This window comes from Calypte anna, chromosome 24, assembly GCF_003957555.1.
Source record: "Calypte anna isolate BGI_N300 chromosome 24, bCalAnn1_v1.p, whole genome shotgun sequence".
In the NCBI taxonomy this organism is placed as follows: Eukaryota; Metazoa; Chordata; class Aves; order Apodiformes; family Trochilidae; genus Calypte; species Calypte anna.
In genome coordinates this window covers 2876815-2904269 of record NC_044269.1, presented here as the reverse complement: position 1 = coordinate 2904269, position 27455 = coordinate 2876815, and the positions used below count along the sequence as shown (strand labels likewise).

General features: G+C 49.1%; 1 protein-coding gene across 3 annotated transcripts in view; it reads left to right on the top strand.

Moving 5' to 3' along the window:
- The window catches only part of B3GAT1 (beta-1,3-glucuronyltransferase 1), a 33094-nt gene extending 5656 nt beyond the window's left edge, over positions 1-27438 (top strand). Inside the window, exons 2-7 of one of the 3 annotated variants that reach the window (XM_030464799.1) lie at positions 11591-11710; positions 11866-12012; positions 15840-16345; positions 18387-18683; positions 23819-23936; positions 25162-27438. In XM_030464799.1, coding sequence (XP_030320659.1) covers positions 11707-11710; positions 11866-12012; positions 15840-16345; positions 18387-18683; positions 23819-23905 — 1041 coding nt within the window. In that variant the 5' untranslated portion in view covers positions 11591-11706 and the 3' untranslated portion in view covers positions 23906-23936; positions 25162-27438. Of the gene's footprint in view, positions 1-11590; positions 11728-11825; positions 12013-15839; positions 16346-18386; positions 18684-23818; positions 23937-25161 lie in introns of those variants that run through there. The other 2 variants (XM_008491110.2, XM_008491109.1) reach the window with 2 other exon arrangements.
- Positions 27439-27455: the final 17 nt, after the last annotated feature.

Below are 27455 nucleotides of genomic sequence, written 5' to 3'. Positions count from 1 at the left end.
ATGTGAATGGGAGGAGAAGGATGCTGGGGTTAAATCCTTGCCCAGATTGTGGTGGGGGTCAGCAAGCCATGCTGTGTGTCTGCCAGGACAGGGAGGCAGGTTTGGTGCAGGAGAAGAAAGCAAGGCTGGCCCCTGGGAGCTCTGGCTGTTGTTCAGGAGGCAATGGCTGCTAAGGATGCTTTAGGATGCTGCCTCACGCAGGGAATTCTGAGAGGCAGCCTCTTGCTTCCTTGAGAGACAGCTTTCACCTGACTTTCTAGTGGCACGTTTTGCTTCTAATTTGGGAGAGAGAGAGGGAGAAGTATAATCTGGCATGAGCCTGCCACCCTTGAATGGCTGCCATCTAGTTTGTGGCACTCTCTCTGCAGGCTCCCTACAGCCTTGGTGAGATGCAGGAATGTTCTCTCCTTCCCATCCCCAGCTCTTGCAGTAGCTGCAGGGATGCAGTGCCCCAGGAGAGGCTGATTTGGGCTGGGTGCTGGGGAGTTTCATGCCCATTCAAAGGTTTGTTCATTTGGGCTGTGATCCACTTGGATGCACGGCAGCTGGCAGTGGAGATTAGAGCCACAGAAGTCACTACTAATTAATAATTCTTCCAATGTCTTTCTTATAATAGTAGCACATCCATAAAGTGGGACTTTAACATTTCCAGAGGACGTGCAGGTCCTGGAATTACCTTCTGTAAGGGTTTGGAGGAATTTGTTTGTTTGTCAGTCAGATTGAGCATGGCTTTTTCTACCAGGAAAAAAGAAAAAAAAGAAGTGCAAGTGCTAAAACTGGGATCTGAATGGCAAAGGGGGGGAGTCCAGGGCAGTACCTGCCTGGGATGCTGTTGGTGTGAAGATGAGGTGTCTGTACACTGGGTGGGCTCCTTGGGCAGTGGGAAGGATGCTGATAGAGGCTGTGAAGCAAGCTGATGGAAGCTGAACTCGTTCTTGGGTGGCAGAGTTTGGAGTCTGCCTTAGGGTTGGTTATTCTAAGTTATTTTTTAGTTACTTTAGCTCTGGAATTCTCCAAGTGGCAGCAGGCAGTGTTCAGCCAAGAGTATTGAGAAAGGGGCCTGGCAGGTATAACCAAATAAAATTACTCCCAGGTGAATCCCTTGGCAGCAAGGTGGAGCTGTCTGGAGGTGTAGATACTATCTCTACCTCAAGCCTGGCACTCTAGCCTCAGGAAGAGGCAAAAAATGGCAATAAAAGGTCTCTTGTTAGAAATTAAGCTCAAAGGACTGTAGGAAGGGGCACTGCCAATTCCTGCCCTTTGTGGAAGAGTAACCTGGTGAGGATGCTGGGGTTATTGTCACTGAAATCATGTGAAGAGGTGCTGGACTCAGGAGAACATTGCTGACCACAAGCCTACTGCTCTGAATAATCTTGGGGTTTCACACTGGAGGGTGGGTGTGCCAAAGAGGGGACCTCAGCTGTCTCCCTGCCACTGCCCTGTCCCCAGGCTGGGGGGGAATCTGACAGCTCCAAAAGCCCCCAGTGGCAAAGGATTTGTTGCAATCCTCTGGAGCTGTCACCCCCCGCATGCCCCTCCTTTCTTCCTTCAATTTCTCTTTTAATAATGCTGCCAACATTATTTCTCATCTCTGTCTCATGTGCTCTGTGCTCTGCCTGGCAGTCCCTTTTTGTCTCACCCAGGCACCTTGTACCATCACGCTCTAATGGGAAGAGACTCTGCCTGCTGAAGTTAATAACTTACCCAACAGCCCAAGTCATTCTTGTTATAGAGCAAATTGTGAACTCTGCAGCAATCCAGGCCTGAGAACCTTGGTCCTTGTTGGAGGGGGAAAAAAAGAGGTTGTGCTTTTCTGAGTCCAGGCAGCACCCATTTCTCCCTCTCCGTCCCAACCATCATTAGTGCTTGGGCTCATCATCAGCTGCATCAAGGAGTTTAGTGTCTCTGGTTTTTAAGGATCAATCATCTGTAGGAATGATGTTTGAAAGACTGACACTTCAAAGGACAAGGGCTGCTCTTGTGCTTAATTAGGAAAAAAAAAAAAAAAAAAGTTAAAATCAACCTGAGTGATGAAGTGTTGGACCTTGAGATACACCCTGGGAAAGCAGATGTGTGGTCCTGGTCACTCAAGGAAGCTGCCAGTGGTTTGGCCTGAAGGAAGTGTGGTGGGTCTGTGCTCTGCTGATCCTGTCCTAACCCTGTCCCCTCCTTGGGTAAAGGGGTGGCCTTGCTCCCTGTCCCTGCCAGGCAGGGTTGGTGACAGTTGTAATAATAATGATGCTGTAGCTTGCTGGGTTGATTTGAGATGTGCCATAATTGCTGCGTGATTACAGTATTCTTAGAGCAGCCATTACAAAACCCTCCAGCTTCTCACAGCTCCCCAAGGGCTCTGTCTCACTCCTCACCCTCAAGGAAGCTTCTGCAAGGGGGTCTGTCTGTCTGTCAGTCTGTCTGTCCACCAGCATCTCTCTGGGTACCAGGTTATACGTGCAGGCATTCACCCACCTGTAGGTTGGTGTTTGAGTTTGGCCATGGAGCTGCTGGAGATCTAGGTTGGGTTTGGCCCTTTGGTGTCTCTAAAGTGAGGAGAAATGACTTTCCCTAGGCCCTCAGGATGGTTTGAGTTGTGGTTTTTCAGCACCTCGGGCATCCCCAGTGCTTGTGCCATTTCTGCCTTTAGCCTGGGAGTGACTTGAGCTCCATGGTTCCTGTCCAGAAGTGGGCAGCTGTTTTCATCTCACCTCTGGAGCAAGCAGGTGAGCTGAAATAACCAAGCCACATGGGAGGACAGAGTCAGAACCAAGCTTGGACTGGAAACTGGTAGATTTAGCCCATGCCTTTTCCACAAAGAGACAAATCCCCCCTCCTTGGGCAGTGCTGGGACAGCTCCAGGTTTATTCAGTTGGCACATGGGGGGGTTTATGTTGGTAGAAGGAATCATTTCCTTCCAAATGCCTCTCAAATGGAAGACAGCCCATGTTATTCTGACATGTCAGAGGTTTCCAGGAAGGCAAAAGCCACTGTAGAGAAAGGAGGTGAGGGCAGAAGGATGAGGGCATCACGGGGAGCCCTGCAGGGGCACAGCTGGGTTAGGAGGACCCAATGAGTTTGGGCAGGGAGCAGAAATGGGAGAGAGATCATTTTAAAATTACCTTCCTGCTTCCAAGGAGAAGGTTGGGAAGGTTTGTGGCTGCACTAATGGATGGTGGAGCTGCAAGTGGCAATTGATTGTGTTGCAAGCTGCTGAATTGGAGCTGGGTGTTTGCTTCATCCCAGATCCCCCCTCCTTCCCTTCCCACTCTGTAGCACCAAAGAATCAATTCTATTCCCTCAGTCCCTTTAGTGACTTTTGCAGAGGTCACAGGCTGCCAGGCTCTTTAGACCCTGTTTGACCACCCAGCCCTGAGCAGGGCTTAGGATTTGAGTTTCACCTCTTTAAAAAAAACCCCTCTAATGAGGCTGACAGCTGGGGGGTTTCTCTGTAGGTTGTTGTAATGGTTTCTGGCTATGATTTATTTTTTTTTTAACTGCTAACCAGGGGAGCTGAGAGAGCTCCAAGTGCCACGCTGCATCTTTGCTAGATTTGTCCTGCAAAGCCACAGGAGACCAAACCTGCAGGCACTCCTTGTGTGACTCAGGGAATGGCCCCATGGCTCCAGCACTGCTGCCACGATATAAATGGATTTCTGCAGTGCTGGGCTGTGCTGAGATGCTGGAGGGCTTGCTGCTCAGGCAGTAGCTAACAACGACTCCTGAACAGGCAGCCAATCTGGGAACCCTGGTCCCATTTCAGGTTTGTCTGCAGTGGAAAAAAAAAAAAGAAAAAAAAGAAAAAGAAAAGCTCGTTTGCAATAAGGCAGGAATTTGTATGTGAACTTGTAACCCAGCAAGCTCAAATTACCTGCCTGGCTCCTCTAGGTGCTTCTGACATCCACACCAAGTAATTCCAGGCTTCTGTAGCTGCCTCCTGAGCAGCACGTGTTGGAAGTGGCATTGTGGAGATGCCAAGTGTGAGCTGACAGCAGCACTCTGCTGGCTGGGAACAGGCAGGAATTAAGCAGGAACACATTCCCATGGCCATGGACCCTCTTTGCTGCCTGCCCAGAGCCTGGACATATGGACACTCTGAAGCAGCTCTGATGACAGCTCCAGAAAAGCAGTTTTTACTTCAGTGGCCTCTCCAGGGATTTGTGCTTTATGACAGCTTGTGCTTTAAAAAAAACAATGGAGGATTTGGATGTCTGTATAGTTTGGGGTTGTTTTTTTTTTTCCTAGCCTTCAAAAAAACCCTGCCTTTAAGATACTTGATGTTTGCTTTTGGAAAAAAAAAAGAAAAATTGTGCTTTTGAAAGCTAAATCCATTTTTAAGGTGTTTAGGGTGCACAGGGGTGGCTTGCTGCAGTGGGAAAGGGCTGGCTTGCTCACTAGCTCTGCAAAGCCTCTTTTTTCCCCCTTTCTTTATTGCATTTGGATCAGCCTATTAATAACTCCTTTTAAATAGAGCAGAATTTATTTTATTTCAGGGGTGAAGAAGGGAAGAGCTCAGTAATTAAGAGCTGGTGGCTGTGGAGCCAGGTCTCAGGTATGGTGCTGGCAAGCTGCCTTCCAGCCAATGCAAGAATACAAAGGTTTGTGCCATGTGCTGCAGGCCAGCAGGGTGGTGGCTCCTCTTCTGCTCCCCTGGCTTCCCTCCACCACTAAAAACAAAAGCTGCAAACCTGCCTGGTGGGGATGTAACCCTTCTTCTGACAGCTGTGCCCATCCCTCCATCACCCAGCTCCGTTACAGGTCTTTAACTTGTGAGGCTTTCTTGGGCAGAAGGAGAAAGGCAAATCCATGGGGATCCAGGGAGAGTTTGGTGTTTGGCTCAGTCCTGTGGATGCTGAAGCAGTGGCTTGTGCTGGGCTGCAGGTTGGGAAGGGGGGGCTTGGTCATCAGGACCTCTTTGAGGTGTCAGGGGGGTGCAGGTGTCTTCCAACCCTTTGGACAAAGCCCAAGCAAAGCCTGTTATGGAACCGAGTCCAATCATGTTGCACTTGGGTCAGTCCTTTGTTAGTGGCACTTTTTGCAAGCTGTGGAAGTCAGCAGTGCACCAAGTACTGAGTGAGGTGCAGACCAGAGAGGTGGAAGCAGCCTGGAAACCTCTCTGTCTCTGGAGGTCTTGTCTTAGAGGAGCAAAGAATCACAGAATCACAGAATTGGCTGGGTTGGAAGGGACCTCAGAGATCATCAAGTCCAACCCTTGATCCACTCCCCCCGTGGTTCCCAGCCCATGGCACTCAGTGCCACATCCAGGCTCTTTGGAAAGATCTCCAGACACGGAGAATCCACTACTTCCCTGGGCAGCCCATTCCAATGTCTGATCACCCTCTCCAGAAAGAAATTCTTTCTCATCTCCAACCTAAACCTCCCCTGGCACAACTTGAGACCCTGCCCTCTTGTCTTGCTGAGAGTTGCCTGGGAAAAGAGCCCAACCCCCCCCTGGCTCCAACCTCCTTTCAGGGAGTTGGAGAGAGCGATGAGGTCTCCCCTGAGCCTCCTCTTCTCCAGCCTCAACACCCCCAGCTCCCTCAGCCTCTCCTCATAGGATCTGTGCTCGAGTCCCTTCACCAGTCCAGTTGCCTCCTTTGGACCTGCTCCAGCACCTCAAGCTCCTTCCTGAGCTGAGGGGCCCAGAACTGGACACAGGACTCAAGCTGTGGCCTCACCAGAGCTGAGCACAGGGGCAGAATCCCTTCCCTGGACCTGCTGGCCACGCTGTTCCTGAGCCAGCCCAGGATGTCATTGGCCTTCTTGGCCACCTGGGCACACTGCTGGCTCATGTTCAGCTTCCTGGCAATCCAAAGCAAAGGTATTGCTGTGGCACCAGTTTGAGAAGATCTGCTGGAGAAGCCCACAAGTGTGCTCATCATCAGAGTGTTCTTTTCCCAGCACTCATTCAGTGCTCACCCACCAGCAACCTTAAAGAATGTCAAACAACTTTCCCCAGTTCTTTCTATTTTGGCAGTGGGCTGCAAGTCAAACAGCTTTTCAGCTCGATGGAGATGCCTTTTAAAAAGCATGTGCTGCTGTAAATGCTTTCTCATCCAAGACCTGATTCAACCCACAGCTTGAGAGAGAGTCTGCAGGGTTCAGAACCTGTACAAGAAGGGAAACATGTTCAGGACAATGCATCAAATGCTTCAAAGATGTAGCAGAAGATCTGTTGGAAGCAGTGATGTCTTGGGACTAAGCATGGAGTCTGCACAGGAGCAGTGCCATCACATCTCTCCTCCTGTTTCTCCCTCCACCATCCCCTGCAGAGGTGGAGCAGCATGGGGGGAAGATTAATTTGGAGAAGAGCAAGTTTCTGATGCCTGTTATAATTTGGCTGAAGCTCTGAAACTCAAGGGTTTACATGTTTTCCAAACTGGTGGGTGGTATATTCTAATTCTGGCTATGCAGTTTATTCACATACACAACTAATCCTTTTTTGAATCCTGTTAAATTCTTGTTCTTCTTGGTATCCTGTGGCAATAAGTTACAGAAGCTAATTGTGCTTGTGTTGAGCTCCCTTGATCTACTTTGCTCACGCTTGCTTTAAAATTTGTTGTTCTGAGAAGCTTGGTTAATATTTTTATTTTTTTTTCTGTGAGATAATCTCTGTTCCTGATCCCATTTGTTGCAACAGGACTCAGGAGCCCATGACTGGAAAGGGAGAGGAGTTCAGGTTTTGCTTCAACTGTTGCAAGGTTGGGGAGATTCTGTGCCTCAGTTTCTCTTAACAGCTTGGAAAAACTGAGGAGTGGCCCCTGTGCATGAAGCCATGGCAAGTGCAGGGTTTGCAGGTGAAGCTGGATGAAGGGATTGAGTGGAAAAACAGCCTCCTAAAATCAAGTTTCCTTTCCAGGAAAAAAAATTTCTCCAGCAAAATACTTCTCCTCAAAATATTTCCTGAATTTTCTGTTCTTTGGGCTTAAAACAAACAAAAAAAAACCCAAAAAAGCAAAATTAAACCACACTGCTGCTTTGGTTTGGGACACAGGAGTTCTTAGAATTTTTTCAACTAAGGAACCAAATGCTGGATGAAGAGGTGATGCACACCTTGCCCCTCCACTGCAAGACCCAGTGGCTCAATATTTGTGATTCCCCTGGATGAATCTGGTTCTCCTTTAGCTGGCAGATTGCTAAGAGTGGTCTGAGACATTTCCCAGCCATTCTCACCCTTTTCTTGAATTCCTTTTCAAGCTTCACGTGTCACAAATCAGCTGGAGCTCCAGGATGGTGCCTTCCCCCTTGGGGAGCCTCGGAGTTGGGAGGATCTGGGGCTGAAATTAGCACCCCTGATTAAATCCTCGAAGAACAAGAAACCCTGCCTGCTCATTACTCAGTTCTGCCCATGTTCTGCTTAATAACCAAACAGTAATTAGCTCAGCAGTTTTGCTACTATACTTATAATGGCCCCCATTAAAGTTATGGGGTTTATAGGCAGTAATGGCTTGGGGAATAATTAACGAGCACGAGGCTTTTATTACTCCCTTTATTTTTAGCCTGGGCTTTACAAACCTTTGCTGCCAAATACCCAAATCTTAGAGCCTTGTGGTGCCCGTCCCCTTCCAGTGGATGGCAAGGGACAGCCCTCATGGCCCCGTGCCTCAGTTTCCCCACCTGAAAAGTGGTCATGGCAGGACAGGCAGCTCAGGGCTGGGAGCTCAGCCATAAATTCAGAAGGGTTTGGTTTTAGCAGGGCTCAACCCCAGTTGCTATTGCAAAGGTGAAAGGAACCCCGTGTTTAGGTTTAGGGGATGCTTTGCCCTAGGGGAAGAGCTCATAGTGAGCAAATACTTTGTGTCCTGAAGTCTGAGTGTTGGTTTTTCTTTGGGAAGCTCTTGCTGTAGGATTTGGCTGCTTTTCTTTGTGTTTTCCTGTCTTGTTTTGTTGCAGATGTAACTGTTTGCTGTGTTTGGCTTTTTTGTCTGTGTTTTTCTTGCTTATAGACAATGTTTTTATTCCAGTGACTTGTATATATATATATTTTATATACATACAAACTCAGCTCAAGCCATTCTTTAGTGTTATATGTTCTAAACCACTTCTGTTCAGTGTGGGGAAAACCAAGGAGTAATGATGATGGTGGGGCTGACAAGGAGGTAAGAAGGTAAAAGTGACTCTAAACCAGATCAGAGATCAAACCAGTGTTTCTTATGGTAAGTCTCAGAGCTGACACCAATTAACTCGTTTTTTAAAACAGAACCTTCAGTGTTTAATAATCCAGCGTGTTACTAACACATGGCTCTAGGATTTATTAAAGGATTTAATAAAAATTTTTCCCCTGTACTCAGCGCTGGTGAGGCCACACCTCGAGTCCTGTGTCCAGTTCTGGGCCCCTCAGTTTAAGAAGGATGTAGAGGTCCTGGAACAGGTCCAAAGGAGGGCAACCAGGCTGGTGAAGGGACTCGAGCACAGGCCCTATGAGGAGAGGCTGAGAGAGCTGGGGCTGTTCAGCCTGAAGAAGAGGAGGCTCAGGGGAGACCTCATTGCTGTCTACAACTCCCTGAAAGGAGGCTGTAGCGAGGTGGGAACTGGACTCTTTTCACAGACGACCTTCAACAAGACAAGAGGACACAGTCTTAAGTTGTGCCAGGGGAGGTTTAGGTTAGATATTAGAAAGAATTTCTTCACGGAGAGGGTGATCAGGCTATGGAATGGACTGCCCGGTGAGGTGGTAGATTCTCTGTCCCTGGAGACATTTAAAAACAGACTGGATGTGGCACTCAGTGCCATGGTCTAGCAACTGCTCCGGTGGGTCAAGGGTTGGACTAGATGATCTCTGAGGTCCCTTCCAACCCGGCTAGTTCTATGATTCTATGAAAGCTTTTTTATTAGGTGAGTGCCCTTTTAATATTGTCATGCCTTGACATCATTGCCCTCTGCTGGAGGATGTGAAATCTTTTTCACCATGTGGCACAGCGTGGCAAAATACCTTCCTGCCAAGGAAAGTCCTTCCAACACCTTTGGTTTAGAAGTAATTTAACCCCCAGACTTAGGTTTGAGCTAGCTAGTGCCTGTTCCATGATTTTTTTTTCAAAACTGGAAAAAAAAAGGATGCTTTATGGAGTAGAAAATAGTTTGATTGTTTTAATTTGTTCCCCCTCCTTCTTTTCCCTTTAGAGGAGGAGATAGCAGAAGCCTAAAAGTGACCATCTGAACCAAGCCAGGTTTTGTTTGGGTTGTTTTCATGGATGCCTTGTAGAGGAGCAGAATTTCCCCAAGCCTAATTTTTGGCTGGCCTCCCTTGTGCTGTGAGTAGCAACCAAAAGAAGCATCCTTGGGCTTTGATGACATGGGATTTTTTTTATTATTATTATTTATTTATTTTTGGATATGGGGCAAGACCTCTGTCTTGGGCTGAGAAACTGTGACTTCTCTCACCAGCAGTGTCAAATCACAGCTTCCCATGTATTTCCTTAGCTGATGATGTTCACAGGAGAAAATGGATTTCAGCTTTTGTAGTGAGGTGGGAACGTGGCTGTGTTAAGACCAGGAGCTGGCATCAGCTGCATGGGTGTGTTGATGGGGAACAGGTTGGAAATTCTTCTCCTGGACTGAACTCCTGCTCAGAGCAGCCCCAAGGGAGTCCTCATCGTGTCCTTCAGTCAGGACAGAACTGCAAAACCCACAGCTCTCTGCTGGCCCTTGGCAGCTGGAGCACCAGAGCACCAGATGATTGAGCAGGGAGCTGCTAAATGCTCTGGAGCAAATTAAAAGGAATCGATCCTGAAGAGACCAATGCACAAATCATTGGAGCTTTCCCCTGCTTGCTTGCCCCTGTGTTTAAAGGGCTGGAAATCAGAGCAGCAGCCCAAGGGTGCCCATTCAGGGTCAGCTTGTCCTGGGGGAGGGTGCTGAGGCTTTCAGGCTGGGGTCAGAGGGAAAAAGCATCTTTAAGGTAAGAGCACTGCCTTGGGAAGAAGCTGCCCTTGACAAACAGGGCATTTGCTGCCTGCCAGGTGCCATGAGTTGGCTCTGAGTGGCTTGTGGCCTTTCCTCCCACCCCTCTCCAGTGGCAGAGTCCTTTCCCTGTTGGGAAGATGTTCCTGTTTCCCTTTCCTGTTCAGTCTTATCAGAGCTGCCCCTTGTGGCTCTGCCCTACAGGGATACTCAAGGGACATGTTCTGGTGTTATGAGAGGACTCAGGGGGTTCCAGTGCTCAGTGCCCTCTGCCCAGGCACTGATGGCAGCTGCAGGGACAGCAAGGATGAGGCCAGATGCTCTCTCCTGAGGGCACTGTGTGCTTTGGCAGTGTTTGGCCAGTGATTGCTCTGGCTCTGAAAGCTGAAGGAGGATGCAGCAAGAGGCTGATGTTGGCTGGAATAATTCCTTCTCTCCCTCCCTGGTTTATCTTGTCTGGATTGAAGCTGCTTTCTTCAGTTCTGGGGGAAAAAAAAAATAGGAGCAAATCTGTGTTGCTGGGAGATGCTTCCTCGAAAGTCTGCAGGGTGTCTGGCTGCACAGAGCTAATCCTGGGGCTGTGAAAAGCTTTTTCCTGCTGGTTCCCTGGATTGGCCACAGGAAACCCTGCTTTCCATGGAACCAGTTGTGTTGGGTGGTTAATGGAGAGGTTTGTGCTTGTTTCCTCTAGAGGTTCCTCCAGGAGACCAGCTCCTTCTTATCACTTCCAGCTTGCCCTGGTCCCCCTCAACCTCCTTCCATATTCCAGCCCGGGCTTGAGGAGCTGCCCTGTGATTTCAGGAGGGGACCTGATGGTTCCTGGGGCACTGCAGTGACTGACCAGCTGTGCAGAGGGAGTTTCCCTGGAGCAGGCTGCTCCTTGCTTTTGGCTGTGGTGTTTCCTGGGCTCTCCCTGCTCTGCAATGCAGCCTTTTTTTCAGCAGTGGTCTCCTACCTTCCCCCCACATGGGAATAGCTGCTAAACTGCTGCCCCTCTCTGCAGATTGTCCACCCTGCATCTCCCTGCAAAGTGATGTCCTTGGCTTGCCAAGATACTTGGATAAAATGCAGTCTGCTTCAATCTTGTGCATGCTCATATTGAATCAGACTTAAGCCACGGTGGCAGCTTGGTGTGCTCCTGTCTCCACACTTCCCAGATGGAAGAAATGGACCTGAACAGGCCCTTGGAAGCCTGAGCTAAACCTGGCTGCATCCAAGATGCTGAAGGGGTGGGCTGGGCTGAGGGCATCACTGTGACAGGCAAAACGTGGGCTCAGCAGCTTCACTGGAGCTCAGTTCCCAGGAGCGTGGGCACCCCGAGTGCTCTGCCTGGCAGAAGGGCTGGTGATGAGCACCTGCTGATGTGTCAGGCGTGAAACATGGCCCTTGTGGTCCCTGTTTGCTCCAAGGGGTTTGGGTCTGGGAGGTGGAGCCGTGAGGCTTGGCTGGCTCTTGGATGAAGGGTCCTTTTCTGCTGGTTCAGATACTGCAGCACTGAGCAACCTTTGCTTGGCTGGAGCAAGTAGAAGCAAAGGAAATCAAGGCTCTGGACACCCTGGAGGCCCAGAGGGATGGGACACGTTTCTGTTGATCACTGCCCCACTTTCATTTGCTCCTCTCAGGGAGGATTTGTCAACTTCATGGAGCAGTAGCTCCCTAGTTCTTTTCTCTGCCCACTCACCATTGCTCTCTGTTGCAGGTCTCCTTCCAGATGAGTCTCTGAAGTTCCTGCTGGCAGCTCCAGCAAGTGTCCTGTAGAAGTGCCCTCCTGCTCCTGCTCCCAGCAGCCGAGGCCCCTCCAAACCTGCTTCTGCAATGGGTGGGTTGTAAGCACTGGTAAGACCTATGAGTCGTGTTGCCTTTGCTGCTCTTTCCCTCTCCCTCCTTCTTTCTCTCTGTCCTCGTTCCTTCTTGGCCATTTATTTCTCTTCTCCATGTGCTCTGCTGTTCTGTCTTTGGGGTTTTCACTGTCAGGTAATGAGGAGCTGTGGGTCCAGTCAGTCTTGGAGATGCCGAAGAGACGAGACATCCTGGCTATCGTGCTGATAGTTCTGCCCTGGACACTCCTAATCACCGTCTGGCACCAGAGCACCATTGCTCCTCTGCTGGCAGTGCACAAGGGTGAGAGAAACCAAACCAAACCAAACCAAACCAGTCCGTGCATCCCTCCCTCATCTCCTCTCCCATTTCATCCTCCCGTGGCAGCCATGCTCATCTCAGCTCCCAGCCCATCCTCATGCAGGAGCCTCCCCACTTCTGCTTGTAGGAACAGCCCAGTGCTCTTAGGGGTTCTTCAGAAACATCCAACTCCAAGCCATGGGATGTGCTTGCTGCACTTGGAGAGCTCGTTATGGCCCAAATACAGCATCAGTCAGTTTACTGAGTGAAGATGCTTTTCTTTACTCCCTCATGGTGCCCGAGAGAGGAGTCCCTGCCTGCTGGCCCCTGCAGCATGCTGCACACAAGTTAGTCCTGCAGGTAAGCTGCAAAAAAAGAGAGCAGAGGGAAGAAAGCTGCCACTTGAGACAGCTGCCCTGGGAGACATGAGGCAAAGAGCATTTTTCAAGCGTCCTCAGGAAAGCAGCAAAGTGGTGCTCTTGCTCTTGAAGGAGAAGGCAAGAACCAAGCCCCTCAAATGATGGTTTGGTGGAGCTACAGTGTTATGAGGGAGTCAGCTTTCACATTCCCTGTGCCACAAAGCATCAAACAGAGCTCTGGCCCAAACCAGATAAATGCAGGAAGTTCTGGGGGATCCTCTCTGGCTGGAAGGATCTTAATTTTTATCCTGATCTTGGTACAGCAGCAATATCCAAGGGCTGTGAAGAAGCCACATTGCTACTTCAGTCTTCTTTCTTGACCCACCCCACGTGAAGCAGGGCAGCCTGGGGGGAGGTTTGTCTATGGGGGAGAAGACCAGCTTGTTTTCCCTCTCTGGTCCCTTTCTTTGGGAGATTCTCTCCCCTTTTTATTTTAATGTTTGCATTCATCCTCCACAGTTGCTTATCCCTCTGCTGAGCAGGCTCATGGGTGTTTGGAAGTGTCAGAAACTCTGTCTCCAGCAGCTTTACTTTTCCCCTTGGAGAACTGAGAGCCACCCATGAGGCTTTTTGGGCAGTTCCTAGGGAAAAATCACTTTGATCACCTCTGGAAAGTGGACAGTGTTTCAGAGGATGAAGAATCTGCTGGGCTCTAAAATGAGGACTTGAAAGACTACTAAGAATATGCTGTTTGACTCAGTGCCCTGAAAACTGGGAGCTCTTTGATGGCCACAGCACAGAGACTGCTCTGACTGCTGTGAACTTACCCATAACCTTGGTAAATCTCTCCCTCTGCTTCTTTGAGCCCCTGTGGAAAATAAGCAGTGACAAAGATGAACCTGAAAACTCTTGGAAGAAATCATTTTGTTCTTGTATTTCTGAGATCCTTTGGTAGTGCATCTCCCCACTAGTGAGCACAGGATGGCCGTGCTGGCAGATGCCAGGATTTGCAGCTGGGGTTTTAACCTGCAGGGGTTTCCAAACTGCCTCCAGCAGTGTCCTGGCTAATTACACCTGTGTCTGTGTCCAATGCATTTTGCAGATTTATTTTTGAGTTGATTCTGGTGTTCTCTGCTTTCAGAGAGCTCTGCTGTGTCCCCCAGCCACACACCAGCCTTCCATCCATGCCATGGAGGAGGAGGAGGCCTTCATTCAGTTCAGGACTGGTATCAAAGTCCATACTACTGGAAAAGGAGCATGCTATGAAAAAAACATTGGGAGTACCCTACTGGGTTGGATCTAAAGTCTGTCTTTTCCTGTTCTTTCTCATCTCAAGTTCCTGGTAGTAGCAGGTTTTGCAAAAGCCATGGCTCAAAGTGTTAGGTGCTCACCAGAGAGCAGCTGGCTCCTATCCTGAATGGAGGTGTCCCTTCATCTCTGCCAGCTCCTAACTACAGACCATGGTATTCCTGCTGCTCTGCAGTGGCACAAAAGTGTTTAAGTCACACCTGGAAAAGCGACTGGTTTGTGCACAGCTTTTTTTCTCTCGGGCTGATTGTGAACAAGTCTTTATTTGCAGGGATTTTATGTGTTTGGATCAGTGTATCCTCTGTGTTCTGTTCATTGTTCACATCCACACTACAGAGCAGGCTGCTAGGTTCAGAGATGGTAGGGTCTTTTTGAGGAGAGGTTAGTCAAAGGCAGGTGAAAATCTGCAGGAAAAACCTACAATCACAGGCTGTATTTCTGCTCTCTGTCTGAATTTTGAAGTGTGTCTTTCCCTGCTTTTCTATGCTCCATCCCAGGCCTGTCAGGAGAGCAGTGGGCTCCTGCAGTATCCTGGCCAGATGCTGCTGCTGGGAGAATCTTCACCCAGTATTTCCCACCAGTTGTTTCCCTGCCTCCCAGTCCAGGTGCTCCACAGTTTTGAGTCCTGTCCCATTGTGAGTCCTGTGCCCAAAGCACTGGAGCTCTCTAGGAATGACAAGACCATCATTCCATGTTGCTTTTTCCTTTATCTAGATCTAATTGCTGTCCCAAGCCCTTGTCCTGGGTCTTGTTTGGGGCTGGCTTTCTAACAGCAAGACCTTCTTTTCTCCCGTGTGTTTGTCTCTGATTTATCTACTATTATTTATTTCTCCACTTATTCACTAAAGCCTCTACCTGAGCTTCTTTCCTTTCCTCTGAAACCACCAGGATGGCTTCCCAAACCACCAGGGTGACTTCCCATTAGCCAGCACCCTGCTGGCTCAGAGTTTTTTTGTGTGGTTTTTTTTTTTTGAGGGGGGTTCCCTGCCTGCCTGTCCAGGTGCTCCAGAGCTTTGAGTCCTGTGCCCAAAGCACTGGAGCTCTCCAGGGATGACAAGACCATCATTCCATGTTGCTTTTTCCTTTATCTAGATCTAATTGCTGTCCCAAGCCCTTGTCCTGGGTCTTGTTTGGGGCTGGCTTTCTAACAGCAAGACCTTCTTTTCTCCCGTGTGTTTGTCTCTGATTTATCTACTATTATTTATTTCTCCACTTATTCACTAAAGCCTCCACCTGAGCTTCTTTCCTTTCCTCTGAAACCACCAGGGTGACTTCCCAAACCACCAGGGTTACTTCCCACTAGCCAGCACCCTGCTGGCTCAGGGTTTTTTTTTGTTTTTGTTGTGGTTTTTTTGGAGGGGGGTTCCCTGCCTGCCTGTCCAGGTGCTCCAGAGCTCTGAGTCCTGTGCCCAAAGCACTGGAGCTCTCCAGGAATGACAAGACCATCATTCCATGTTGCTGTTTCCTTTATCTAGATCTAATTTCTGTCCCAAGCCCTTGTCCTGGGTCTTGTTTGGGGCTGGCTTTCTAACAGCAGGACCTTCTTTTCTTTTGTGTGTTTGTCCCTGATTTATTTCTCTTCTATTTATTTCTCCACTTATTCACTAAAGCCTCTACCTGAGCTTCTTTCCTTTCCTCTGAAACCACCAGGGTGACTTCCCATTAGCCAGCACCCTGCTGGCTCAGAGTTTTTTTGTGTGGTTTTTTTTTTTTGAGGGGGGTTCCCTGCCTGCCTGTCCAGGTGCTCCAGAGCTTTGAGTCCTGTGCCCAAAGCACTGGAGCTCTCCAGGGATGACAAGACCATCATTCCATGTTGCTTTTTCCTTTATCTAGATCTAATTTCTGTCCCAAGCCTTTGTCCTGGGTCTTGTTTGGGGCTGGCTTTCTAACAGCAGGACCTTCTTTTCTTTTGTGTGTTTGTCCCTGATTTATTTCTCTTCTATTATTTATTTCTCCACTTATTCACTAAAGCCTCCACCCGAGCTTCTTTCCTTTCCTCTGAAACCACCAGGATGGCTTCCCAAACCACCAGGGTGACTTCCCACTAGCCAGCACCCCACCGGCTCAGGGGTTTTTGGTTTGTTTTTTTTCTTTTGGAGGGGGGTTGTTAGAAGACCAAGTGCCATGAAGCTTTTTCTCCTTCTCTCTCACCCCTTTGATCAGATGATGGTGGCAGTGACTCCCGGCGTGACCTCGGCTTGGACTCCAAGGAATACTGCTTGTCGGAGCGGGACATTGTGGAGGTGGTGAGGACAGAATACGTTTATACCCGCCCACCCCCTTGGTCAGACACCTTGCCCACCATCCACGTCATCACCCCTACCTACAGCCGGCCGGTCCAGAAGGCAGAGCTGACCCGTTTGGCCAACACCCTCCTGCACGTCCCCAACCTCCACTGGATCCTGGTGGAGGACTCGCAGCGCCGCACGCCCCTCATCACCCGCCTGCTGCGGGACACGGGCCTCAACTACACCCACCTCAACGTGGAGACCCCCCGCAACTACAAACTGCGGGGGGACATGAGGGACCCCCGCATCCCCCGGGGGACCATGCAGAGGAACCTGGCCCTCAGGTGGCTGAGAGAGACCTTTAACAAAAACAACAGTCAGCCCGGGGTTGTGTACTTTGCCGATGATGATAACACCTACAGCCTGGAGCTCTTCGAGGAGGTAAGGACCACCCTGGATTGGGGAGGGGGACAAGGGTGTGTGTGGCTATCTCTGTGGCAAAGGCATCCTGTGTGATGTCAGGGGAGCCCCAGGGTGTGTGGACTGGATGTGGCACTCAGTGCCATGGTCTGGTAACCCTAGGAGTAGTGGATCAAGGGTTGGACTTGATGATCTCAGAGGTCCCTTCCAACCCAGCCAATTCTATGATCAGGAGGCACAGAGTTTCTACTCTAAAGGAAGCTCCTGAGGAGCTGTCTTCCCCTGTGGGGAGCCATCTCCTGCTCTTCAACCTTCGTCTGCAGAAGCACATGCCCAGCAAAAGAAACCTTGCCCATCCTCCTTTCCTGCCTCACCCTGGAGATTTCTGGCTGGTTCCTGATCCGCTGTTACCCATTTTTGTTCTCCACCACCCATACATATTGCACTTGGCTGTCTGTTAGTCCATGTTTTCTTCTTGTTTAACAAGTCCCTAGGTTTCTCTGCCTTGCTTGCTGTTTGCATTTGTTTGCTCTCCTCCTGAAGTATCCCCTGCTTAACTCCTGTAGGTGTCAAGAGCCCAGTTCCTGCTCTGACCACATCCCCAGCTGAGGCAGCTGTGCCCTGTCAGAGTTACACCTGAATGCTGGCAGCAGAGTCACAGGGCTGGCAGGACATCTTGTTCAGAGGTGCTCTGGGTTGTCACCCACACCAGGAGCCCACACTGGGCAGCTCTTGCTTCTCCTCCCAGCAACAGGGACCCTTTGGAGAGGGATTTCTCTCAGCCAGGAGATAAATGCAGCACTCACCTCCAGGGCTCTTCCTCTTGCACCATCAGGGGATTTGAGCAGGGGAAGGGATGCTCCATATGTGGCCCCTTTCCTTTCCCTGGTGGCTTTCACTTGAGCTTGGATAGCCACAGGAACAGAGATGCTTTTGAAGCTGCAAGCATGTTCTGAAGGTCTTTCTTCCACAGCCTCCCCTGAGACTGTCTCTGGAAGCAATCGAGACTAAACCAGAAAGGATTCCTTTGTTTTCTTGTGTGCTGAGGTAGGCTTCTCCTCCCAGAGGTGTAGCTGCAGTTTTGAGGTCGTTTGGAGCCAATGAAATGTGCTGTGAAATGCAGAAGACACAGACATTGTCCCCTGTGGACAAGGGCCAGCATTAGCATGAGTGTAATGCAGAAGGGCAAGTGCCAGAGCCCTTCTGGTCTCGTTTGCAGTAATTAGTGGTGATGAGATTAGCTCTGGGAGAGCCCCCAGCTAAGAGACTGGACTGAGAGCAGAACAGGAGGCTGAGCAGAGACAGGGTGCTTTGGGTTGAGGGGGCAGAATGGCTTTCAAATCATCTGCCTTGGCAAGCACAGGCATCTGAAGTGTCCCCTGATGGCTCCTCTCTATTTCTGTTGGCTCTGTGGGGAGCAGAGCTGTTCCCCTGGGGAGCAGGAGCAGCTACAGAGCACCAGGTACCCCTCAGGCTGGTGGAGTGGCTGTCCCTGAGGCTGTGATCTCTGCCTGCTGTGCTGCACTCTGAAGGTGCTTTTAGCCTCACGGAGGCTGAGATTGCAGCTCACACTCCTTAGCTTTCAGAAAAAGCACCTCTCTCCCTAGCTGTGCCATTCCAGCTTTCCCAGGTGGCCTTGGACAGGATGCCTCCTCCTGGGATTTCCTCAGGAGTCCATGTGGAGGACTGATGCTCCTCAGTTCTAAAAACCTTTGGACAAAAAAAAAAAATTAAAAATAAAAATAATAATTAAAAAAAATTAAATAAAAATCACTCTTCAGTCCCAGTTATCCATGGCAGCTCTGTTTTTTCAGTGCCAAACTCCATTACAGTTGCCACTGTTGGTTGCCACCTTTCTTCTCCAGCTCCATCCATCCATCCATCCATCCATCCATCCATCCTTCTACCCGTGCTGAAGTTCTGGGGTGTTTTTCCTCCTTACAGAACCACCAACCAAGGGGAGGTTCTTCTGTTCTGCTGGGCTACTGGGAGGTGCAAGCCTCCAGCAGCCCCATCCTCCTGCTTTTCCCACCTCCCCTCTTTTCTCTCTCCTCGCCTCCAGATGCGCAGCACCAGGAAGGTCTCGGTGTGGCCGGTGGCTTTCGTGGGTGGCTTGAGGTACGAGTCACCCAAGGTCAACGCTGCAGGGAAGGTCTATGGCTGGAAAACTGTCTTTGACCCCCATCGTCCCTTTGCCATAGACATGGCAGGCTTTGCTGTCAACCTCAGGCTCATCCTCCAGAGGTCTCAGGCTTACTTCAAGCTGCGGGGAGTCAAGGGAGGCTACCAGGAGAGCAGCCTGCTGAGGGAACTGGTGACCCTCAACGACCTGGAGCCCAAAGCTGCCAATTGCACAAAGGTAGGGCCTTTGGTCCAAAGGTTTGCTCCCATGGGTGGGTTGTAAGGAGCCAGAGGGAGGAGAAAGCCCGTTGCTTGAAGGGGGACCACCCCCATCTTGACTGGTGTTTAGAAGTAGTCATTCCTTTGGTTGTGTATTGAAAGATGTGGAGGGCAGTTGCCTTTTTTAGTTAGAGGTTGCCATGGGCCTTGAAATATGGAGTCTGCCCTGCAACTGTTCCTCTTTCTTATATTACCTCCAGCAAAACATCCTTCATGGGTTTCAGATGGGTTTAGCTGTGGCCTCGCTAATCCCCTGGGGCAAGGAATCCCATGGGTGAAATGGATGTTGATTGCTTGACATGAATTCCTCAGGGGGATTTTGAGTCCTGGTACTCCTGGGGAAGGTGGCATCTGGTGAGATGTGGCCCTCTGGAACCCACCTGAGCTGTCACCCAGCAGTACCAGCCTGATCCAGAATCACTGTTGGGATTCTCCACAATAACCTGGATCTGTCTCAGAGATGATGTAGGAATGTTTTAATGCCTGGGATTTTGCTCTGAGCTCTTCCAGGAAAGGCAAGGAGTCCAGGAATAAGGAAGAGGAGTTGAAGGGGGAAAAGCAACTTTGTTTATTACCTGATAGAGGCTGTGTCTCATTTTTTAAATCTCCATGGCTGTGGCTATGGCTGTCCAGCACTGGGATAAATAACACAGATGGTCTCCCAAAGGTGGGAGAAGAAACTGGATTAAAATTAGATCTCTGTTTTTGGGCACTGTGTGCCCTACTAGCTAACAAGAAAGCACTGGTTGGGAGGAATGTGTTTCCAAGAGGCCAAGGGAGATGCACAGGTTGCTTGTGGGCTGGTGTGCAGAAAATTGGGAGGGTTTACACCATGGCCAGTTTTGTTGTCTTCAGAATATTGTCCCTGCTGTATATAACTGGTGGAAAGATGCTGTGTTAAGAGGTTGGGGATAGGAAATAAAGGCTGTGGAGGAACCCATTGAAGAAGGAGAAGGTTTTATCCAGGCAGGAGGGAAAAAAAGGGTGCTGACAGCCAGGCTGCCATGTCAGTGCTGTCCCACACGTGCTGGAGAGGTCAGAGATGGAGAGGAAGCAGGAATTGCTGGCCAGGATTTGAAGCAGACTGCATTTCTTTTATTTTATTTTTTTTTTTTGGCTCAGCTGTGGGGATCTTACAAGGGTCCTTGTTGTGAGGGGGATGCTGCCTGCTCCTGGCAGACTTGGAGTGCAGCTTTGCAGGTTCAGCTTTGCCTTTCTGCTTTTAGTGGATGCCAGAAGCCTCCATTTCCCAGTTGCTGCTTTGCTCACCCCTCTGATGGAGAGAAGGGTTCAGAGAAGGACAGAAGGAGGCTGTGGTTTGGGGTCCTCTTGCCCCAAGATCAGCACTTGTCATGGTTTGCTTCTGTGAAGCATAACCCTACCCCTGCTTTGCAGTGAGATTTACATGAAAAATTATGAGGTGCTCACATTAAGGAGGGATCAGAGAAGTATGCAAGATAAACACAGACATCTGTTCTCCAAAAAAGCTGCCTTCCCTGTGTGCAGCCCTGCTATTTGTAATATTTATCCTAATTCAGCCCACAAATGCACACTCCTGCAAAAAGCTTCAGCTTTGGCCGAAGACATATATCCTGCTTATTGTCTTTGATTTGGGAACTGCCAAACTGGGACGCATTCATGCTCCTCATTCTCTGTTAACACCTGAAGGAACAAGCTGCAGCCAGGCAGCCCTTAAAGGAGAGGGACTTGGAGTGGCCCCAGCTTTTGCAAAAGCCTCAGTGTGGGCTGGCAAGAGAGAACAGACCACAAAATACAAGGTTATTGGAAATGAGGCATCTCTCATTCCAGCTGCTCCTGGAGGCACTGGTGGCAGAAGGACATTTCTATGGGTGGGGGAAGATTTTGTGCTCTCGGTAGCAATGGGCTGGGGTTGAAGTGGTGTTTAGAAGTAGTCATTCCTCCTCCTCTCTCATTACCTCTTGGCTGAGTCAGAGCTGAGGTGAAATTCATGGGTTAGCAGCTGGGATTTTAGGTGGATGTTGTGAAAGGGAAGTTGGCTGTCTCGGAGCCAACACCTTCAGGAGATCTGCACGAAGCTACTGCCCAGGTGGAGCTGGAGACTCAGTCCCCCTCACTGCTCACTCCCTTGCACTTGTTGCAGAAACCAGAGCTTCCCTGAGGCATGAAAAACACACTGTTTGTGGAGAAAAAAAATCAAGAAATTGGCTGAGAGGAAAAGCAGGTGCTTCTGTTGTAAATGGCCATCTCCCTCCCACAATAAAGAACACAGCGTGAGAAATGGTTGAGGCTGCTGTATCGAGCTGCAAACTCTGGAAATTGGTCCATTTTAGTTGATTTAATATAATTGGGTTTATTTGGCAGTTGGCTTTAACAACACAAAAGTGGGATCCAGTTTAAAGCAAAGCTAATAATGTGCAGTTGGGGGTCTCCTGTCAGTGGCTACAGCTGCTTAAGTGCAGGGCTGAGTGTTTATGTGTCAGGAGCAGAAAGAGCTCTCACCTGCTCCTGCTGGAAGGAATTCACTCCCAAGATTTTTCTACTGCTCTGGGCTGCAGGAAGGTTTTTTTTTACACTCTGGTTGTTGGGTGAGGAGCTGAGGTAACTGGTGCTTATGTAGTTCAGAGGGATCTGGACAGACTGGAGAGATGGGCTGATTCCAACGGGATGAGGTTTAACACAGCCAAGTGCCGGGTCCTGCACTTTGGCCACAACAACCCCATGGGGAGCTCCAGGCTGGGCACAGAGTGGCAGAAAGGGACCTGGGAGTCTGGATTGCCAGGAAGCTGAACAGGAGCCAGCAGTGTGCCCAGGTGGCCAAGAAGGCCAATGGCATCCTGGGCTGGCTCAGGAACAGCGTGGCCAGCAGGTCCAGGGAAGGGATTCTGCCCCTGTGCTCAGCTCTGGGGAGGCCACAGCTTGAGTCCTGTGTCCAGTTCTGGGCCCCTCAGCTCAGGAAGGAGATTGAGGTGCTGGAGCAGGTCCAGAGAAGAGCAAGGAGGCTGTGAAGGGATCCAGCAGAATTCCTGTGAGGAAGGGCTGAGGGAGCTGGGGGTGTTGAGGCTGGAGAAGAGGAGGCTCAGGGGAGACCTCATCACTCTCTCCAACTCCCTGAAAGGAGGTTGGAGCCAGGGGGGGTTGGGCTCTTTTGCCAGACAACTCTCAGCAAGACAAGAGGGCAGGGTCTCAAGTTGTGCCAGGGGAGGTTTAGGTTGGAGATGAGAAAGAATTTCTTTCTGGAGAGGGTGATCAGGCATTGGAATGGGCTGCCCAGGGAAGTAGTGGATTCTCCGTGTCTGGAGATCTTTCCAAAGAGCCTGGATGTGGCACTGAGTGCCATGGGCTGGGAACCACGGGGGGAGTGGATCAAGGGTTGGACTTGATGATCTTTGAGGTCCCTTCCAACCCAGCCAGTTCTATGATTCTGTGATTCTGAGAGCCACTGGTACAGACCTGTTTGGTTTTGCCTTGTTCCCAGGAAAGTGAGAGCAGCAGCACTGCTGCAGTGGTGAGCAGGAGGGTAATAAAAGCTCCTTCTGATGAGCAGGCTCTGAAGCAGTTGTGGGAGAGGGATTAATTGTTTTTGTTTTTTTAATTTGGTCCCACTCCATCCAGCAGTTGGTCTCTACTGCTTTAGTATTAACAGGCAAGATTGAAGCCCCCATGCAGGAGGTGACTGCTCACATCAGAGACAAATCTGGTCAAACAGTTTCTTGGAGAAGTGGGGATGCTCCTGTGTAACCAGAAGGGTTTGAAAAGCCCTTTTGTTCATCTTTTAGAAAGGGAAAGTGCCTTTGTTTTTCAGAAAAAGCAGGGACTGGCTATGAAATGGTTTGCAGATACTTGGATGAAATGTGCAGAACACTGTCATAGCAACAGGAGGGAAACCCCCACCAGGTAGGAAATACCAGTGCTAACAGGTGAAAGGGAAGCTGGAGGCTGCAGCTCTGAAGGCACAGAAATCCTGGTTCTAGGAGCAAAGCAATAAGTGAAATTGAGGCTGGTGAGGGGAACATATTTCCAACAGCTTCCAGAAGTGTCTGTGCCAGCAGCACAGCACAGCCAGTCCAAACTATTTACCTATAACACTCCCCCCTTCCAAGAATGTTAGACCACCTCTTCCAGTTATATTTTTCCCAGTACTCCTCCACAGATCTTAATCTATATTAAACTTTGCTGCTAAGACTGAGGGAAGCTTTAGCAGAAGCTTCAGTTCTGTTTTTAAGCAAGCTGGGTGGGGGCTTTAAAGTTGCATCACTTTAAAATCCTGCGAGGTGTTGGACCTGGTGCAGAATGGTGGGTGGCAGCCTGGGGCCAGCATTGAGGGATTTTGAGGGAATATGATGGATTATGAAAGGGCTGTGGGAGGAAAGGAGTATTCTGTAACTCAGATTGCAGCTCCAAGACAGCCAAGATTGCAACAGAGAACTGGAGCAGCAGTGAGGGCTTCTCAGATTGAGGTGATGTGTGTCTTCTTAGGGTCTTGAAAGAGTTTAAAAGTGAAAAAGAAGTGACAGCAAGGTTAGGGAGCATATGATGAGGAAAATTCATTTTCCTGTTCCACACCCGCAAAGGCACTGGTGACAACTGGAGCTGGTGGTGCCCAGGGTTACTGCCCCTCCTCTCAGACACAAGTCACACTGTGACCTCAAGTGGTAAAAGCCTTTTCATTGCCACTCTCAGCCTAGCAAATAGCTCCAGTCTGGCCAAGGATAAATATAAAAATAACCCTGGATAAATATAAAAATAACCCAAGGATGCAGTGAGGTGATGGCCAAGAACCAGAGTGAGGAACTTGGTCGGTGGGGAAACACAAGTGTGATCCCCCAGGAGTGCCTGGAAAGGTTGATGAGCCTTTTGAGGAAGGTGGTTGGTAACTATGTGGAAGGAGCAGATTAATGTCCCAAGACAGTACACTGTAAAATGGGTAATTTGTGTGCATTTTGGATAGCAGCAGGCCTGCCTAAATGAAGTTTTATGCAAGCCTCCTTTCAGCTGTGAATGCGCCGTGAGGCTCCAGGGTAGGTGGTTAAATTGCACTATTGATTTAATGTGGAAGAATATTTGTTAGTGCAGTGAAGAGATGCAGCTAATGACTCCTCGTGGCTTCTGCAGATTTTAGTCTGGCACACAAGGACAGAAAAGCCTGTGCTGGTGAATGAGGGGAAGAAAGGATTCACAGATCCCAACGTGGAAATCTGATGGCATGTGGCTGAATGGAGACCAACACCAGGTAAGAGCTCACATTTCTGAACAGTAATGAGAGTAAAAAAGGAAAATACTAGACAAGGACAGGAAAAAGAGCTGTTTTAAAGATGCTTTTAACGTCTATTTTTCACATCTCTGTCATTCCCTTACTGCAAAACTTCTCAACACCATTAGTTAATCTCCCTTTTTTTTATATCTTAGAGACAAACCCCTTAAGGGGAAAAAACTGGTGAGAGATTGGAGGGGAGAGGAGAAACCCAGGGATGAGAGATCAGGCAGAGTTCTATTGTTGAAACAACAAACCCTTGTCTAAACAAGAAGGTTGCCTTATTAACTGTACTAATACAGCTAAAACACAAGGGTGCAGGATGTGGATTCATCCACCTGCAAACACCTGAGGAAAGCTAAGGCAATATCAGTGAAAACATTTTTCAGGCAGGAAGAAGCTTTCACTGAGAGAAGAGTTTAATTTCTATCCACATCAAAGCCACACGAAGTCAGTGAAGAGTAAAGGGAGAGTGTGGATTAAAGCCCACAGGGGATATTTGTTTGCCTGAGGTGAGCAGGTAGGGTCTTCTCCAGTGGAAAGAAGGGAAGAACATTTACTGCTCCTTTGTTCATGCCCTGGCTTCTTCTCACCTTTAATTCCCTGAGCATCCTGGTGCATTGAGTCTCCTGTGTCTCCAGAGTGCACTCTGCAGCTGGTTTGCTGGAGTGAAGGGTGGGCTCTTTGCTCCTGCCTGCACCCAGACTGTTGCTGCTCTTCATTCTTATGGGGAAAAAAAAAAATAAATGCACAAACTCCCTTTCACTGGAGTCTAGAACCAGGCCTGGAGGGGAGAAGAAGCCTGCTGCTTGTTCTCATTTCCTCTCCAATAAAGATAAGTAGGAGCAGCAAAGGCAAGGGGTGGGTTTGCTCATCAGTGGTGTATTTTTAACAATAATGAGCTCTTACAGCAGGTTCCCTCGGGGTAACTGGCTGCAGCCCTGCCTGCTGCAGTGCCTCTCCTTTGCAGGACAGCAGAGGAAAGCCTGCACTGCATCTCATCAGCTCTATATATAGCAGCTTTGCACAGGCCATAGCTCCTCGGTGCCGTCACAACTGCTTTTCACCAACCACCCAGTTGCCTAGCAGCACAACTCACAGATCTGCAATATAAAGATGGGGTTTGGGATAGTTCCAAGAGGTGGCAGCTTAACTGCAGCAAGGCAGGAGGGTAATATAGATGCTGGTTGTGTCTCTCTTGCAGAAGATTCCTTCAATGCACAGCCTGCAGGGTTCCTCTCCCCAGCATACGACCAGCCAGACGTGGAGTAGCCAGGACCTCTGCTGACTTCCAAGAGTTTTTTTTTTTTTAGCCTACTGAAAACGAGCAACTCTGCATACATAAGCTACCCGGATTCCCCTGCCCTTCCTCCTGGACTCTGAGCAGAACCAGACAACTCTGGAAGTGGAGAGAAAGCACAGAAAACACAGGACTGGCCCCAGCTTCAGGATGGGAGCAGCTGCCTCGCCGGGTGCTGGGTTTGGGAGACGTGCGTGTGCTGGAGGCAGAGCCCAGCTGGAGTGGGCATCAGCACTGAGGGGGCTGTTCTGCTGTTTTAGAGGACCTGAAAGCAAGGGTGAGAATGCCCCCAGGAGCCTGTTGGCCCCTGAGGACTTGTTTTACCTGGTACCACACGTACCTCGTGGCTGTGTGTGCAACTGCCTAAGCAGCTCTCTGTTGGTGGAGGGGACAGCTGCCTTCTGAGATGGCACCTTAGCCCTTAATTTTAAACCTACTTTAAATCAGTGTTTATTAAGCTGCACAAGAAGGGGAGGGTTTTGGGGGATGGTGAAAAGCAAGGCAGGTTGGAACAAACCCATTAAGCATCTTGGTTCTCTTTGTATTCCCCTCCTCTTTCCCTTCATTAGTTCCACGGTTTGGGGGCACTCTTGACATAACCTCTGTGTTCCTGGATGGAGTTATGCTGACAGCATGTGGGAATCTTATTCATCCATGCTAAAATAATTGGTTTTTAATGAGATTGTTGTGGCCACAGACCATAAGACTGCATCCAGGCTCAGCTCTTGGTTCTGTTTCATTCCAACTTGGTTCACACGAGCATTAGGTGTGGGATTCTCCTCCATGAGGCCAAATTTCTTTAAAAAATAAAATTACAACTAGGGAGTGAATGCTAAAAGCTGATTTTAGTGCTCTTACCATTCTACTGGAATGTATCCTTCAGCCTTAGCCCCTTTTGCAGGGCCATGCTGGAGCAGCTGGAGAGTTACCTCCTAATGGATAGAGCAGCATCTTCTAGAGAGGATCCTGTGCTTGGTGCTCAGTTTCTTCAGCACCCAGCCTGAGGTAGGTCTAAAAACCATCTATGTAGAACACCAGTTGCCTCTTCCCTGTTCTGTACCATCAAAGGAGATGAGATAGCATTGGTTCTCTGATGAAACTGTATTTTGCTCCTCATTGAGAGACACAGGACTGAGCAGTGCAGAAGAGGAACCTGGGTGCTACTAACTTGGCTGACTGAGTATTTGAGATTGACAAACTTGCTGAGGAAGAAATTGAGGTATAACATTACCCCTTCTTCCCTCCACAGGCCCCTTAAGTGAAAAAACCAGGATTTATTTGCCCCTTCACAGTTGTCATTGAACCTCTGATGAATCCCCACTGCCCCAATAGTTTTGAAACAGGTTTGAAGCACAATTTTGTCTTTGAATTGAGGGGAAATGTCAGCCTGGACTTGGTTATATTTAGCCCTAACACACAAAACTATTAAAATGCTATAGATCTGATTGTTAGCTTCACAGTGCAGAAGTCTCCCCTTGGACTAATATAATTATGTAATTTCCTAACTAGTTTTTAAAATAATGATTTTTTGTTGTTGTTGTTAGTGCTTTTCTCCCACTGTCTATCAAAAAACCAGAAGTTGCATTCTTTAGTTTCACAAAAGCCTGGCCACGTAGGCTTTACAAAAATGTTCCTTTAGATGGCTGAAGTGCTACTTGGAGAGAAAGCATTTGATGCTACTGGCTGCTCTGTGTTGTTATCTTGTATTAATACAGCAGCTCTCTGCACTCAAGCAGATTTATTCTCTTACTGTACTAACCTTCCAAGTTCACTCCAGTCTGCAAACCCTTAAGTGGAAAGAGACATTTTTTAAAGGACTACAAAGCTTTCACCCCATTTAAATAGTTTCCAGCTGGCATCCTCTCCTAGCTGCCTGTTTTCTTTCACTAATCTTAATTCCAGTCCCTGCTGGGTTGCAGCCTTCCCTCCTTTGGAAGGAAATAACTTCCAGAACAATGCAAAGGATCAAGTCCTGAACACAACCCTGCATACACTCTCCTCAAAGTTGGGCACAGGAGCCCTTCCAAGCTGCACAGAGGCTGCTGTGGTCCTCAGGAGCAGAGATCTGTGTGTTCAAGTAAGACTCTGGCCAGGACTGTCTGTTCTCAGTTTTAAACAGACTGTATTTAAATTTGTTAAATAAAATGATGGTTTCTAATACCAGAATGCCAACTCCATTATCAGAGAGCAGTTGGACG